This window comes from Mesoplodon bidens, assembly GCF_964165515.1.
Source record: "Mesoplodon bidens genome assembly, chromosome: 11".
In the NCBI taxonomy this organism is placed as follows: Eukaryota; Metazoa; Chordata; class Mammalia; order Artiodactyla; family Ziphiidae; genus Mesoplodon; species Mesoplodon bidens.
In genome coordinates this window covers 26,508,547-26,522,249 of record NC_138167.1, presented here as the reverse complement: position 1 = coordinate 26,522,249, position 13,703 = coordinate 26,508,547, and the positions used below count along the sequence as shown (strand labels likewise).

At 35.4% G+C, this 13,703-nt stretch overlaps 1 protein-coding gene across 4 annotated transcripts in view; it reads right to left on the bottom strand.

Annotated features, from left to right (window-relative positions):
• DNM1L (dynamin 1 like) overlaps positions 1-13,703 on the bottom strand; it is a 63,665-nt gene that overhangs the window by 19,189 nt on the left and 30,773 nt on the right. For all 4 annotated transcript variants that reach the window (XM_081250091.1, XM_081250092.1, XM_081250093.1 and 1 more), the window contains exons 3-6: positions 9,167-9,213; positions 8,682-8,753; positions 7,349-7,435; positions 957-1,119 (exon numbers count right to left, since the gene is read on the bottom strand). In XM_081250091.1, the coding sequence (XP_081106217.1) occupies positions 957-1,119; positions 7,349-7,435; positions 8,682-8,753; positions 9,167-9,213 (369 nt within the window). The remainder of the gene's footprint in view (positions 1-956; positions 1,120-7,348; positions 7,436-8,681; positions 8,754-9,166; positions 9,214-13,703) is intronic.

Here is a 13,703-nt window from a genome sequence, read left to right as displayed (position 1 = left end):
CCATGGCCGCTGAGCCTGGGCGTCCGGAGCCTGTGCTCCGCAATGGGAGAGGCCACAACAGTGAGAGGCCCGCATACCGCAAAAAAAAAAAAAGAAAAAAAAAATAGAATTAATGTATATAAAATGCCTAACAGTTTACTTTATATAATAAAAATAAAACTTAGACAAACATTTTGATATAGTTTATCTTTAAATCTAAAATGAACATTAATTACTCATATAATAAAAGTTTCTTAAAAACTTGAAATAAAAAATTTTAAGAAATGACCCCGTTTATAGGAATTTTAATTAGCAGTCCTAGCACTAACATTTCCTACCAAATTTTTATTTTAAATTTTTATTCAAAGTAGGAAATAAGAAACATGACACTGCCCACAGACCCTCAATACTCAGATGAAAAAAAAATGGCTCCTGTATACAGCAAAGCATACATTTATTAGCAGCAATAATAACTTACAGTCTGGCATCTTATATAAGATGCACACTGCAGCATTAGTCAGGTATCATATACTGACTCACAGTATGAACTATATTTCGAAGAATCCCCTCTGCCTTGAACCTCTGCAGAATGTAGATACCATAATTATCTACTATACTATAATAGTCTACAATGATTACCTACCATGACAGTTATTCTTAGAAATCAGCCATTCAAAAACCTAAATCATTTTATTTATACAAAACAAACTTTTTGCAAAGCCATCTTCTTATTTTAAAATCATTAGGTAATCATTACAAATATGGACATCATGTGAAGTATTTTTGCCTAGCCTGTACAACAATTTATCCATTTCCACCAAAATTTCTAGTTGATAATATAAGTAAAATAGAAAAGCATTATTTTTAAAATGTGTACTAACAGCTAGAGATATTCTTTTTAAAAATGAAATCTCCTCTCGAGGGTAGATTTACCATGTTAACCAAGCATCTCATTAAAAATTAACATCTGTCCTTACCATCTGGATCTACCTCTCTTGAAATTTTAAGTGCCTCTGATGTTGCCATATCTGTATTAGCAGCAGTGACAGCAAGGATAATGGAATTTGGATTACTGATGAACCGAAGAATGAGCTCTCTGATTTGAAGCTCAATATCCTTAGGTTGATCACCTACAGGTACCTGGACCAAAAAGAGATGATCAAGGAACTAGTAATAAAAATCAACTCAGCTTTTTTTCCCCCCCATTTAATCCAAAGAATATAGGTATTACTCCATTTACAGATAATTAAAATGAAATTATATACTACAGTATATGTGAATTTGGTAATATGTAAAAGTCTCAAAATGTAATCTTGCAAATATCAAAAGTCTACCATGTTAAGGATTGGTCGATATTAATTGCCTAGAGACAAATTCATTCATTCACTCAATTAGCAAGTATTTATTGGCAACCTTTATTTCAGGCACTGTTCTACATACCAGATTTTATCACAGTAGTGGATAAGAAAAAGAAATTCCTGCCTTCACTGAGCTTTAGTGATGAGAAGCAGATAATAAACGCATATATACATAGTATCTAGGTGGTGGTAGGGCTATGGAAAAAATAAAGGCAAACAGGAGGCTAAGGAATACTTAGTTAAAGCTTATACTTTTAGGGATTTCCCTGGTGGTCCAGTGGCTAAGACTCCACGTTCCCAATGCAGGAGACCGGGCTTTGATCCCTGGTCAGGGAACTAGATCCCACAGGCCGCAACTAGAAGATCCTGCATGCCGCAACTAAGACCCGATGCAGCCAAATAAATAAATATTAAAGAAAAAAAGCTTATACTTTTAAATCATTATTTTTAAATGGGATTATGCTTTTAAATTGAGTAATCAGGGGAGACCTCACCCAGATAATGACATTTGAGAGAATGACCACAAACTGAAAGAGATAAGGGAGAGGTACAAGCAGATACCTGGGGGAAGAACATTCCAGTAAAGTGAACAAAATGGCAGAAGTCTGGAGCAGAAGGAGCTAGAAGAGTAATAGAGACAGATCAAGTAGATACTTTAGATCTCTTTAAGAACTTCAGCTTTTACTCTGAGTGAAGTGGGAAGCCACTACAAAGATTCTGAGCCAACGAATGACACAATCTAATTTTCACTTTAATAATATCACTCTGGCTGCTTAGTTAATAAATTATGAGGAAGACCTCTTAGGAGACTATGGTGGTAATCCAGCTGAGATGATAGTGGCTAGCTCAGGATGGTAGCTATGAGTTTGTAAGATGTGACAGAGTTCCAGATATACAGGCACACCTTGTTTTATTGCACTTTGCAGATATTGCATTTTTTACAAATTGAAGGTTCGTGGCAACCCTGTGAGAAGGAAGTCTATTGGCACTAATTTTTCCAAGAGCATTTGCTTGCTCTGTGTCTCTATATCACATTTTAATAATTCTTGAAATATTTCAAACACTCCACCAGCAGAAAGATGACATACGACTACTGAACATTCAGATGATGGTTAGCATTTTTCAGCAATAAAGTATTTTTAATTAAGGTATGTACATTGCTTTTTTAGACATAGTGCTATTACACACCTAACAGACCAAAGTACAGTTGACCCTTGAAAAACAGTGTTGGGGCACTGACCCCCTCAGTCAAAAATATGCTTTTGACTCCCCAAAAATTTAACTACGAATAGCCTCCTGTTGACTGGAAGCCTTACCAACAACAGGCAATTAACACATATTTTATATGTTATATGTATTACATACTGTATTCTTACAATAAGTAAAGAAAATGTTAATAAGAAAATCGTAAGGAAGAGAAAATACATTTACAATACTGTACTCTATCAATATTTTATGTCATCTGTTTACAAGATAAATCTTCTGTCAGTACCTACATCAATATTGTCTTATATGATAACAAAACACTGTAGATGTTATATGTTATTACTGACACTAGATATCAAAAATGAAAAGATAACGTAAAAAAGAAATTCATATTTATTTACATATATAACAATTCATGCATTGATAACAAAGAAGCAGCAATACGATTGCTTTATGGTAGCCTAGTGTAATCGATATGATTGCTTCACAGTAGCCTAGCCTATACACTAATGAGTGAATTGTTATAAAATTTTTATAGCACGGTGTTAAAGTCATATCCATAATACAGTATGGAAACCACTTACCTGTGATAGGCTGATACGCAGTTTCTCCAATTACAAAAGAAAGGCATACTGCATGGTAATATAATTCTTTGAAAGCAAAGTTATAAAACAGTAAGAAAACACATTATTAATTTTACATTAAATATCACTCACCTTATACCTATATAAAAACAGGCTATCCAGTTCAATACAAGTCTTGTACACGATGTTCTACATAATGAGTACTTAGGCAATGATGACAAAAAGGACACAAAAACATCTCATACAGTTCTTTTTTTATTTTTTTTAAAGGAACTAATTTTTTTTTTTTTTTTTTTTTGGCTGCATTGGGTCTTTGTTGCTGCACGCAGGCTTTCTCTAGTTGTGGCGAGCAGGGACGACTCTGCATTGCCGTGCGCAGGCTTCTCATTGCGGTGGCTTCTCTTGTTGCGGAGCATGGGCTCTAGGCACACAGGCTTCAGTAGTTGTGGCACGCGGGCTCAGTAGTTGTGGCTCGTGGGCTCTGGAGTGCAGTCTCAGTAGTTGTGGCGCACGGGCTTAGTTGTTCCGCGGCATGTGGGATCTTCCCAGACCAGGGCTCGAACCCATGTCCCCTTCATTGTTAGGTGGATTCTTAACGACTGCGCCACCAGGGAAGCCTTCTCATACAGTTCTTGCCATACAGTTACTAGATTTCACAAGAAGACATACATATATACAACAGAACTCTATGGCATGATCGTTATTTGCTATTCATTAAGTGGAAGTGGATCATCCTCATCATCTTCATGTGAAGTAGATGGAAGAAGAGGCGGATCTGGTCTTGCTATGTCAGGAGTGGCAGAGGCAGAAAAAATAGAGGAGGCAGAAGAGAAGGCAGGAAAGGCAGGCACATCCAGTGTAGTTTGACGGAAATACATCATAATTTCTGACTGTTGTTTTTTCACGCTAAAAATGTTTCTATATGGTGCCAATCCTTCTTCCACCAAGTCAAAATCAGTCTTGAATAACTGGAACTCTTTGACAGATCGTGTAATGTCAATTTGTTTGGGGGCACTGCTTCTTTTACATCTTCTTCCTCATCATCTGGTACTGTTTCAGAAGTACTCATTTCCATCAAGTCATCTTCTGTTAATTCCTCCCATGCACTGTCTACATTAGCTCTTGAATTTCTACAAGATTCATATCTTGAAACCCTTCACCCACCCACCCACCTTTTTTTGGACCTGTCCACAGTCTCTTTCATGATTTCTTTGATTGGCTCTGTCGTAAATCCTGAAGTCTTACACAACACCTGGACACAGCTTTCTCCAACAGGAATTTATTATTTCAGACTTAATGCCTTCCATGGCTTTTTCAATAACAACAACATCTTTAATAGTGTAATCCTCCCAGACTTTCATGATGTTCTAACAGGGTTCTCCTCCATAGTACTGACAATCCTTTCCATAGAGTTCCATGTGTAATAAGCCTTAAAGGTCCATAGGACCTCCTGATTTAGAGGGTGAGTAAGAGACATTGTGTTTGGAGACAAGTAGACCACTTCAACACCTGTGGCCAGGGGCACTGTCTAATACCAAAAGAACTTTAAAAGGCAGTCCCTTACTGGAAAGGTACTTCCTGCTTCAGGGACAAGGCATTGATGGAACCAGTCCAGGAAAAGGGTTCTCTTTGTCCAGGCCTTCTTTCGGGGCAACCAAAAGACTGACAGCTGGTGTTTCTCTTTTGCCTTCAAGGCTTGGGGGTTAGCAGCTTAATAGATAAGGGCAGTCCTGATCATGAACCCAACTGCATTTGCACTAGACGGTAGAGCTGGCCTATCCCTTCCTTCCTTACACCCTGGTGCCTGTTTCTCTTCCTTACTAATAAATGTCCTTTGTGGCATTTTTTTCCAGAATAGGGCACTTTCATCTGCATTAAAAACCTGTTCAGGCAGATATCCTTTCTCCTTAATGATTTTCTTAAGAGCATCTGAGAACTTGTCTGCTGCCTCCTGTTATCTTGACATTTTTTAAGCCAAACCTCTTTCTGAAATTATCAAACTATCCTTTGTTGGCAATAAATTACACAGCTTTAGATCCTTCACCTTGCTTTTGCTTTAAGTTGTCATATGTTGACTTTGCTTTTTCTCAAATAATGTTATAGTCTATAGGTATGCCTTTCCTACAGCAATCCAGCACCCACATAAAAGTTGAAATTTCAATACAAGATATAAAGGCATTGCTCATAAAGTGCAAGGTTTTCATGCCTTCTGGCATAGCTGCAGCACTGCCTTCATGAATTTCCTTTTCTTTTTTTTTACAATGGTTCTTAAGCTGGATTCATTTATCTTGAAATGGTGGGCAACTGCAGACCTCAATCTACAGTGCATATCAAGCAATTCAATTTTTTCTTGTAACATCATGACTTTTCACTGCTTCTTGGGAGCACTTCCAGCATCACTAGTGGCACTTCATACGTGTCTCATGGTGTTATTCAAGGTTTACGGTATTACACTAAACATGATGAAAAATATGCAAGAACCACAGAGATCACCTTTTACCATGATTTACTGGAGAGATGAACTGCTCAAGCAGAGATGATTAGCATCAAACGGCATTTTAACGGGCTATTCACAACACTTGAGCTCAGCACAACAGCAACAGAAGGTGGCTATGAAATTATGACAGTAGTACAGTATGTGCTACAGTTCATCTTATGCAGTTATGATTAAATACTGCATCTTTACATTTGTTTACATTTCTTTCTGCTTCAAACGGCACCATGTACAGTCTGTGTGCATAGGTTTTTTTTTTTTTTTTTTTTTTTTTGCGGTAGGCGGGCCTCTCACTGTTGTGGCCTCTCCCCTTGCAGAGCACAGGCTCCGGATGCGCAGGCTCAGCAGCCATGGCTCACGGGCCTAGCCGCTCTGCGGCATGTGGGATCTTCCCAGACCGGGGCACGAACCCGTGTCCCCTGCATCGGCAGGCGGACTCTCAACCACTGCGCCACCAGGGAAGCCCCTGTGTGCATAGGTTTTGATAAATTTTAACTTTTTATAATAGATTTGTATGTTCATTTTTATTAATTTTTTCAGTATTTCTAGGCTATGCAGTTGTCTACAAGTTTTTTCAAATTGTCACAAATCTCCAAAAAAATTTTCCAATATATTTATTGAAAAAAAATCCACATATAAGTGGACCTATGCAGTTCAAACCCTTGTTCAAGGGTTGACTGTATAGTGCAAACATAACTTTTTTTTTTTTTTTTTTTTTTTTGCGGTACGCGGGCCTCTCACTTTTGTGGCCTCTCCCGTTGCAGAGCACAGGCTCTGGACGCGCAGGCCCCATGGCCATGGCTCACGGGCTCAGCCGCTCCACGGCATGTGGGATCCTCCCGGATCGGGGCATGAACCCGTGTCCCCTGCATCAGCAGGCAGACTCTCAACCACTGCGCCACCAGGGAAGCCCTAAACATAACTTTTATATGCACTGGATAAACAAAAAATTTGTGTGATTTGCTTTATTGTGATATTCACTTTATTGCAATATTCACTTTATTGTCGTGGTCTGGAACCAAACCTGCAATATCTCCAAGGTATGCCTGTATTTTAAAGGTAAGGAGAGCTAGAGGATTTGCTGACACAGAAAGTAGGGTGTAGGATAAGAAGTGTCAAGGATGACTACAAACATTTTGGCTAAGCAACTGGTAGAACAGAGTTGCCATTTATTGAGATGGAGGAGACTGTAGAAAGACCAAGTCAGGTTGAGGGACAGATCAGGCATTTGGTATTAGACACATCAAGTTTGAAATGCCTATTAGACATCTGAAGTGTGTATGTCAAGCAGACAGTGGATATACAAGATGAATATACAAGTCTGGAGATATCTGAGTGTTGTCAGCATACAGACACTCATATTTAAAGTCATAAGACCGGATGAAATCATCAAGAGGTTAGGTGTACCCCTTTGACAAGAGGTCCAAAAACTTAGCTTTGGGGCACTCACTGTTCAGACATTGAGAAGATAAGAAACCAGCAAAAGAGACTGAGAAGGAGTGACCAGTAAGATCAGAAATAATCCTCTAGAGTGTGGTACCCTGGAAGCAGAGTAAAGAAAGTGTTTCAAGGAGAAAGAAGGGCTCAACTATGTCAAATGCTGCTAATAAATCAAGGTAGTTGCAAAAAAAAAGCTGATTAATCCATATGAGGTTAAGGAAAAACTACATTTGTTCAAGTGAAAACAAACATGACCATACCCACAATGAGTAACAACTATTCTTTACCTTAGTCATTCCTGGCAAATCCACAAGTGTCAGATTGACAACATTAGGTGAAAAAATCTTAAGATGAATTGGTTCAGGGCTTACTCCCTAAAAATAAGTTTTAAAATATCATATTAAAATACATTAAAATTTCAATGAATAAAAATGCTAAAGTAAACCTCTTTTAAGTATTATACATTAGATGCTTTTAATTATTAAATAAACCATGATTTCTAAAACATTTCAACAATCAAAACCCGATGAAACATATAGGAAATAAGGCACCTAGCCATAGGTTATAATCCCATCCAACATTATACTATTAATATACACAATCTATTTCCCCTATATTATTTCACATTCTTTTCTCCAGATTCTCAGCAGATAACGTTTCTTAAATATGTTTAATAGACTTAGTGCTGAACAAAAGAATAATGTATCACTATCCAAATTTATGAAGTTCTTGAGTTCAGGGAGTGAGACATAGGTAACAAGTTATCCAAATCAGGGAAGTATGGCGGCAGTAGCAGTAACTAAAAGGTAACCTGCCCAGAGATCAATAATAAACAAAGCTTAGTAAATCACTAAAACAGAGACAAATATCTGAATAGGCATAAAGAAATTAACATGGGTCCAAAAATGCCTTTTTGTCAGGAAAAATCTCTCCAGCACAGCATCCGGCAGATAAAAGGACTCAATAAATATTTTTTTAATATTAGTACTTAGCTAAGGCCCACTTGTGGGATTAAATGTACCCATACAAGAATGGAGGTAACAACAAAAGGGAAGGGAACAGAAAAGTAATAAGAATAAAGAAAGAAAAGAGAGAAAACAGAAGCATTTAAATTTAAGGGAGTCAGTGATAGCGCCTCGTGTCAAAATTAATCGTATCTTAGACACCTAATTTACTTTAAATTCTCAGAACCTGAGAAGACAATTCAGCTGTTAACATTACTTTTCATGTTCACTGAAAAAAAAAACCCTTAATTTCCCTCTGTTTGCTTTCATAAGTCAATCTAGCCTTACTCAGGTAAGAAAAGAGCTCTTCAAAATACATGGATCTTGTAAGTTATATATTGCTTCTTAAATTAGAATACAGTCAATCCAGCAGAAAAAGATAACACTGTAGGAAGTATTTTAAAAAGTTACATAATAAAGTGATATATACATCTCAAGATCGAGAATAAACACCTAAATGAAATATCTGATAGCATATAAAAACTCTAAGAAACAAAAGGTATTAAATAAAGTTTTTATATATTTGGGAAAATACTCCATTAGTTTCAAAGACCAGAATACTCTCGATGATATATTTACCAATGGTTATAATTTCCAGCTCTAAAGAGATGCCTACCTTATTATTTCCTGAAATCCTTTCTGTTTCATTTTCAATTTCTTGTCGAATTTCATCAAAATCTGTGTAAAGCTAAAAATTATTGAAACAAAAAACACGGTATTCAAAATAAGATTAAAAGTTCTTAAGCGGGGTTTGATAAATTACAAGGATGTCTATGGATCTGCTTCAGAGAATTAGTAAACAAACTCTACTATACACATATATTTTTTCTGAGCCAAAGAGTGATAGTTTATATGAGTTTTTCAAAGCTGCCTGAGCCCACAACAGTTAAGAGTCTCAGAGAGAACAAGGCTCAACTTAAATGTTTTCCAAATAAACTACTACGGTTAGAAATGCTAAGATAAGATTTATTTTATAAGGAACAGCTGCTTCAAGATAACAATGCTACATTGCCAATCATAAGAAACTAAATTATCAACTACTTGTACCCCCCAAAAATGTTTTCGACATGTTACTTCTTCACCATATTCTTGTACAATTACCTTATTTTTGGTGTGAAGAAATTTACCCCATTCTTCTGCTTCAACCCCTGGAAAAAGAAAAACTCCATTTATTGGAAATTATGGAAATTACTTTTTATCTTTATTTAGGGATTCAAAAAGGCAGTACAATATTATTTTTTCCTATTTTTCCATTAACTACAAGTTAACTTATATTTTAAGATCTGCTAAATTATACTCTCACATTTTAAAAATTGTACCAGGTATTTCAGAAACGACTAATTTCAGAGCTGCTCACAGGTCTTCCCACTATTTGAAATCTAGATTTTAACAAATAAAACTGTTTACCTCTCCTCATATTATAGTAAAATATGTATACTTTATTTTTAAATATCTTACACATAAAAAGCAGTTTATCTCATGAAAATACTCAAGCTAATGGCTAAAAGAAGAAAACTTATGAGTCATACTGAATAATAATGCAAAAGGCATATATAATAGATTTACACATAACTCACAAAAATTTGCAACATGTGAATGAAACAGCTAACTTTTCATTGCTTTGTCGTTTTTATTTTAATTTGGTTCCTTGTTGGTAACCCATAAAATCACAATTTGTTGTTACTTTAAAGAGCTCTCTCAGTAGTGTGAAGCTACTCCATAATTTATATGCATTTTCAACGTGATTTTTCCCCCCCCAGGAACAAGATTATGTTCTCCCTTGGAATTGAAGGTAGGTAAGAAATGAAATGGCATGGGGTGTGGGGAACCTGGCATATGCCCTGTATGGAGTTGCTACTCGCCAGTAGTTTCCAATAATAGGTCTGTTCCTCTTGCACTTGCTGAAAAAAGGAAAAATTATTCACTGCAGGTACTGTTTTGAGTGGTCTGAGACTTGGAGAGCAAATTTTGTTCTGATTTTTCCAGAGAAGCTAGAAATGCTTAATTGTAGAAAGGTAAACTAACTTTGCCGCCCCCAAGCACAGCTATTCTGCTTTTGCCAAATTCAGAGTTTTAAATGTCTTAATGATTAAGTTTATGAATAACACATATCAGCCACCTGAGATCAAAATAAAAATGACTGAAAAGGTGGATCAATTTCTTTGGTGGGATAAAGGTAAATAAACTGGATCCTTTTTGCAAGTAAAATGCTCACCTACTTGAAGCTTAGTACCTTCTTCCAAGAAGTCTCATTGGAGGACTGGAGTAATCTAGATGAATAGAACTCAGAGGCAGGTACTATATACCAAAGGGGTGTTCTTAATTTACCTTATCATATAGAAGAGGCCTGGCTTCACAAGCATGTTTTTAAAAATAAAATAAATTACATTCACCACCAAAAAAAGCCTGCATTCTGATGCAATGCCAAAAGGTAACAAGAACCACTAACACCTGCAGTCAATCAATGTGGATAGGCAAATAAAAATGGAAAAAAAAATGCACACAGCCTGTAAGAGTACAAAAGCACACATGCAGGCACAATAGGAAAAGAAGGGCCAAAAACAAATGGATAAAGGAAACCTTTAGAAAGGTGTCTTGAGTTTTTCCATGTAGCAGGGTCTGTAGTTAAAGAGAAACAGCACAGAATGATAAGTTTAGTGCTTATCCCTAATATTTCAAACCTTTCTAAAAAATCAAGTGTGCAAAAATCCTGAACACATTTCAAATGCCATTTCAAATGCATTCAATTATTCCAAATTTACAACTATAAAACTTCCATTACAATTAGTTATAATTAGAGGGATGTATATAATATTTTAAATGACATAAATGAAGTATACAGTGTGCCATAATTTATTTTTATTTTCCATTATACCTAATTATATCACCTCTGGTTTCTAATTCTAACAAAATAGATTAAAATTAATTTACTATTCAAAAATTTGTCTTAGATATCTGATAACTATGGGTAAAGATAAATTACCTAGTGGGAAAAATCTACAAAACATATCAAACACATCTTTCAAAACCTTGGAAGTAAATATGAAAGTATTTACCAATTGAGCTTTCTAAGGGATTATTTTCTTTGAAATATATATTGAATTTAACAGAACACCACAGAAACAGTTTTGGTCTTTAGTCAGCATGCTACTTTTGGATTTAGTCTACAAGGAGATCTGAGGAAAACTTGATTTATTTCTTACAAATATATGAAAGGTAATCATAGAGTTCAAAGTTCAAACTAAACCACCATCTCACTTGAAAACAGTTTTTGTTTTTAATAAGATTTTATCAGAAAATTCTTTTACATTGGCAGAAGTGGGGGGGCAAGACGAGAAATACTATAAATCTATATACTGACACCTCAATTATCCTATGTAGTTGGCAGAATGAGGTATCTCATGTTAAATAAATTTTCCTGATAGTTGAATTATACATAGTAATACTTAAATAGTTTAGCCAGTTTTGATGGACCTATATTTAAAATGGATTATACTGCTCCATGTCATGTTAGAATCCACTGCTCTTAAACTTACCTATTAATGGTAACTTATGCCTTTGTTACATAATAAAGCCCTTTGAGGCTACAAATCCCTATACAAAATGGTTAGAGACTGATTTTTCCTTTTTTTGAAGTTCTCCTGTCTTTATGTTTTCCTCCCCTTTCTCCTGTATGGTTGCCAGGCTGTCAGGTAGTTCATACTCTTCTGGCTGTCTCCTGCTTCACTGTTTCTAATTTCCTCTAGGGTAGAATGATTTGTGGTAAGGTAGAACTGTTTATCCTAAGGATAAATAGGTTCTGATGAGAAGTTAAAGAACTATTCTAGTTATTAATAAGATACATGACATTTAGTACTCAAAATTTACAAAATCTATTTTGTGTTCTGGGTGGCTGAGTTGTCATTTTAAGTGAGGCTTTATGTTTTTTAATATAAAAAATAAACACTAAGCTTGGGGGGGAATATATATATATATATATATATATATATAGGTAAAGATATGCAGATTTACTGACCAACCACCAAGAAGAGACATCAACAAAACAGAGTGGACATACAAACAAAGAGATACCAAGGAACTGACACTTCTATAGCTGAAATGTATACCCCTTCCAGAAACACTGCCCACATCTGCAAATAGTTTCTGAGAGACAGGATATCATCTGCCCTTTTCAAGGTGACTGAAGAAAATGAAGAGTTAAAAGAAACAGACTTAACACCATACAGTTTCTTGAAGTCTTAGTTTAAGGTATTTGGTAAAATTGATGATGTTAGTTAGTGAGAATGAAATTTTTAAAGAGTTATTCCATACATTTGAAGCTGGACCATAAATTAGTCCAAAATGATTAAATTCAAGGTTCAGAATTTCAATAATAAAGAAATATTACAGAAAAGCAAAGCAATGAATAATATACCAAGAAGCTACCTAATATAATTAAAAGACTCCTACATATCCTCTGGCAGTCTATCCAAAAATATTTATCATTATATCATTATATGTTAACATCTACAACTTCATTAACTTGCTTTAGTGATTAACTTTCTGTAGTCATTCTAGATGCTCATGACAGGTCTTTTTTACTTCCCCTTTAAAAAAAAAATCAAGCTATCACAACAATGCTCCTATAATAAGTAAAGGAAAAGATCAGATACAGAAATTAAAGTAACTTCAATTGAATCAAATTATCATCCCATCTTAGATTAGGACATAAGAAACAGAATGAAACTTCATTGAAAACAGATCTCTGCAGAATGAGAAACAAACATGGTACTCTGCTGCAAATACAATTTAATACTTAGAACATTTTATAGACTTTTATAAATAAGACAAAATGTGAACCAAACACTGAAGATTAAACATATTACTCTCATCAAACATTCCAAATCTCACTAATGTAAAAGTATGATCAATAGAGGATACATATTTAATAGGCAATTTAAAACATGCTAATAAAGATAGTGTGTCTTAAAATATTTTCAGTTTAACCAAAGAAGAACTGCTATAAAGGATGGTGCATATTTTATCATGATACTCCATGTTTATTATTTGGGTGAGGGAGGAATCTAAAAAGTATGTGTTATATAGGTAAGCCTTAGCAAGAGAAGGATAGTAAAAAAAATAATAATAATTAGGGACCTCCCTGGCAGTCCAGTGGTTAAGACACCATGCTTCCACTGTAGGTAGCACAGGTTCAACCCCTAGTCGGGGAACTAAGATACCTCATGCCACGCGGAGTGCAAAAAATAATAATAATTTTTTTTAAAAAACTCTTTCTAAAAATAATATTCATCTTAGATCGAAGGGCCAAAGATTCAAAATTAGCAGACACATGGCAAGACCAGAAAAGGGAAGGTAAGATAACATTGCCATGCTGAAAAGCTAAATCACTTTAATTTTATTTAAAAGTAAATCTTTAAACTAGAATCTAAAATATTTAATTTCTAGGGACTTCCCTGGTGGTCCAGTGGTTAAGACTCCACGCTTCCACTACAGGGGGCGCAGGTTCGATCGCTGGTCGGGGAACTAAGATCCCACGTGCCGTGTGCGTGGCAAAAAAAAGAAAATATTTAAATTCTAAAACAAAGTGAAAAGGCAAGAACATTGTTTTAAACACAAGGAAAAAAAGTTTAAAACACTC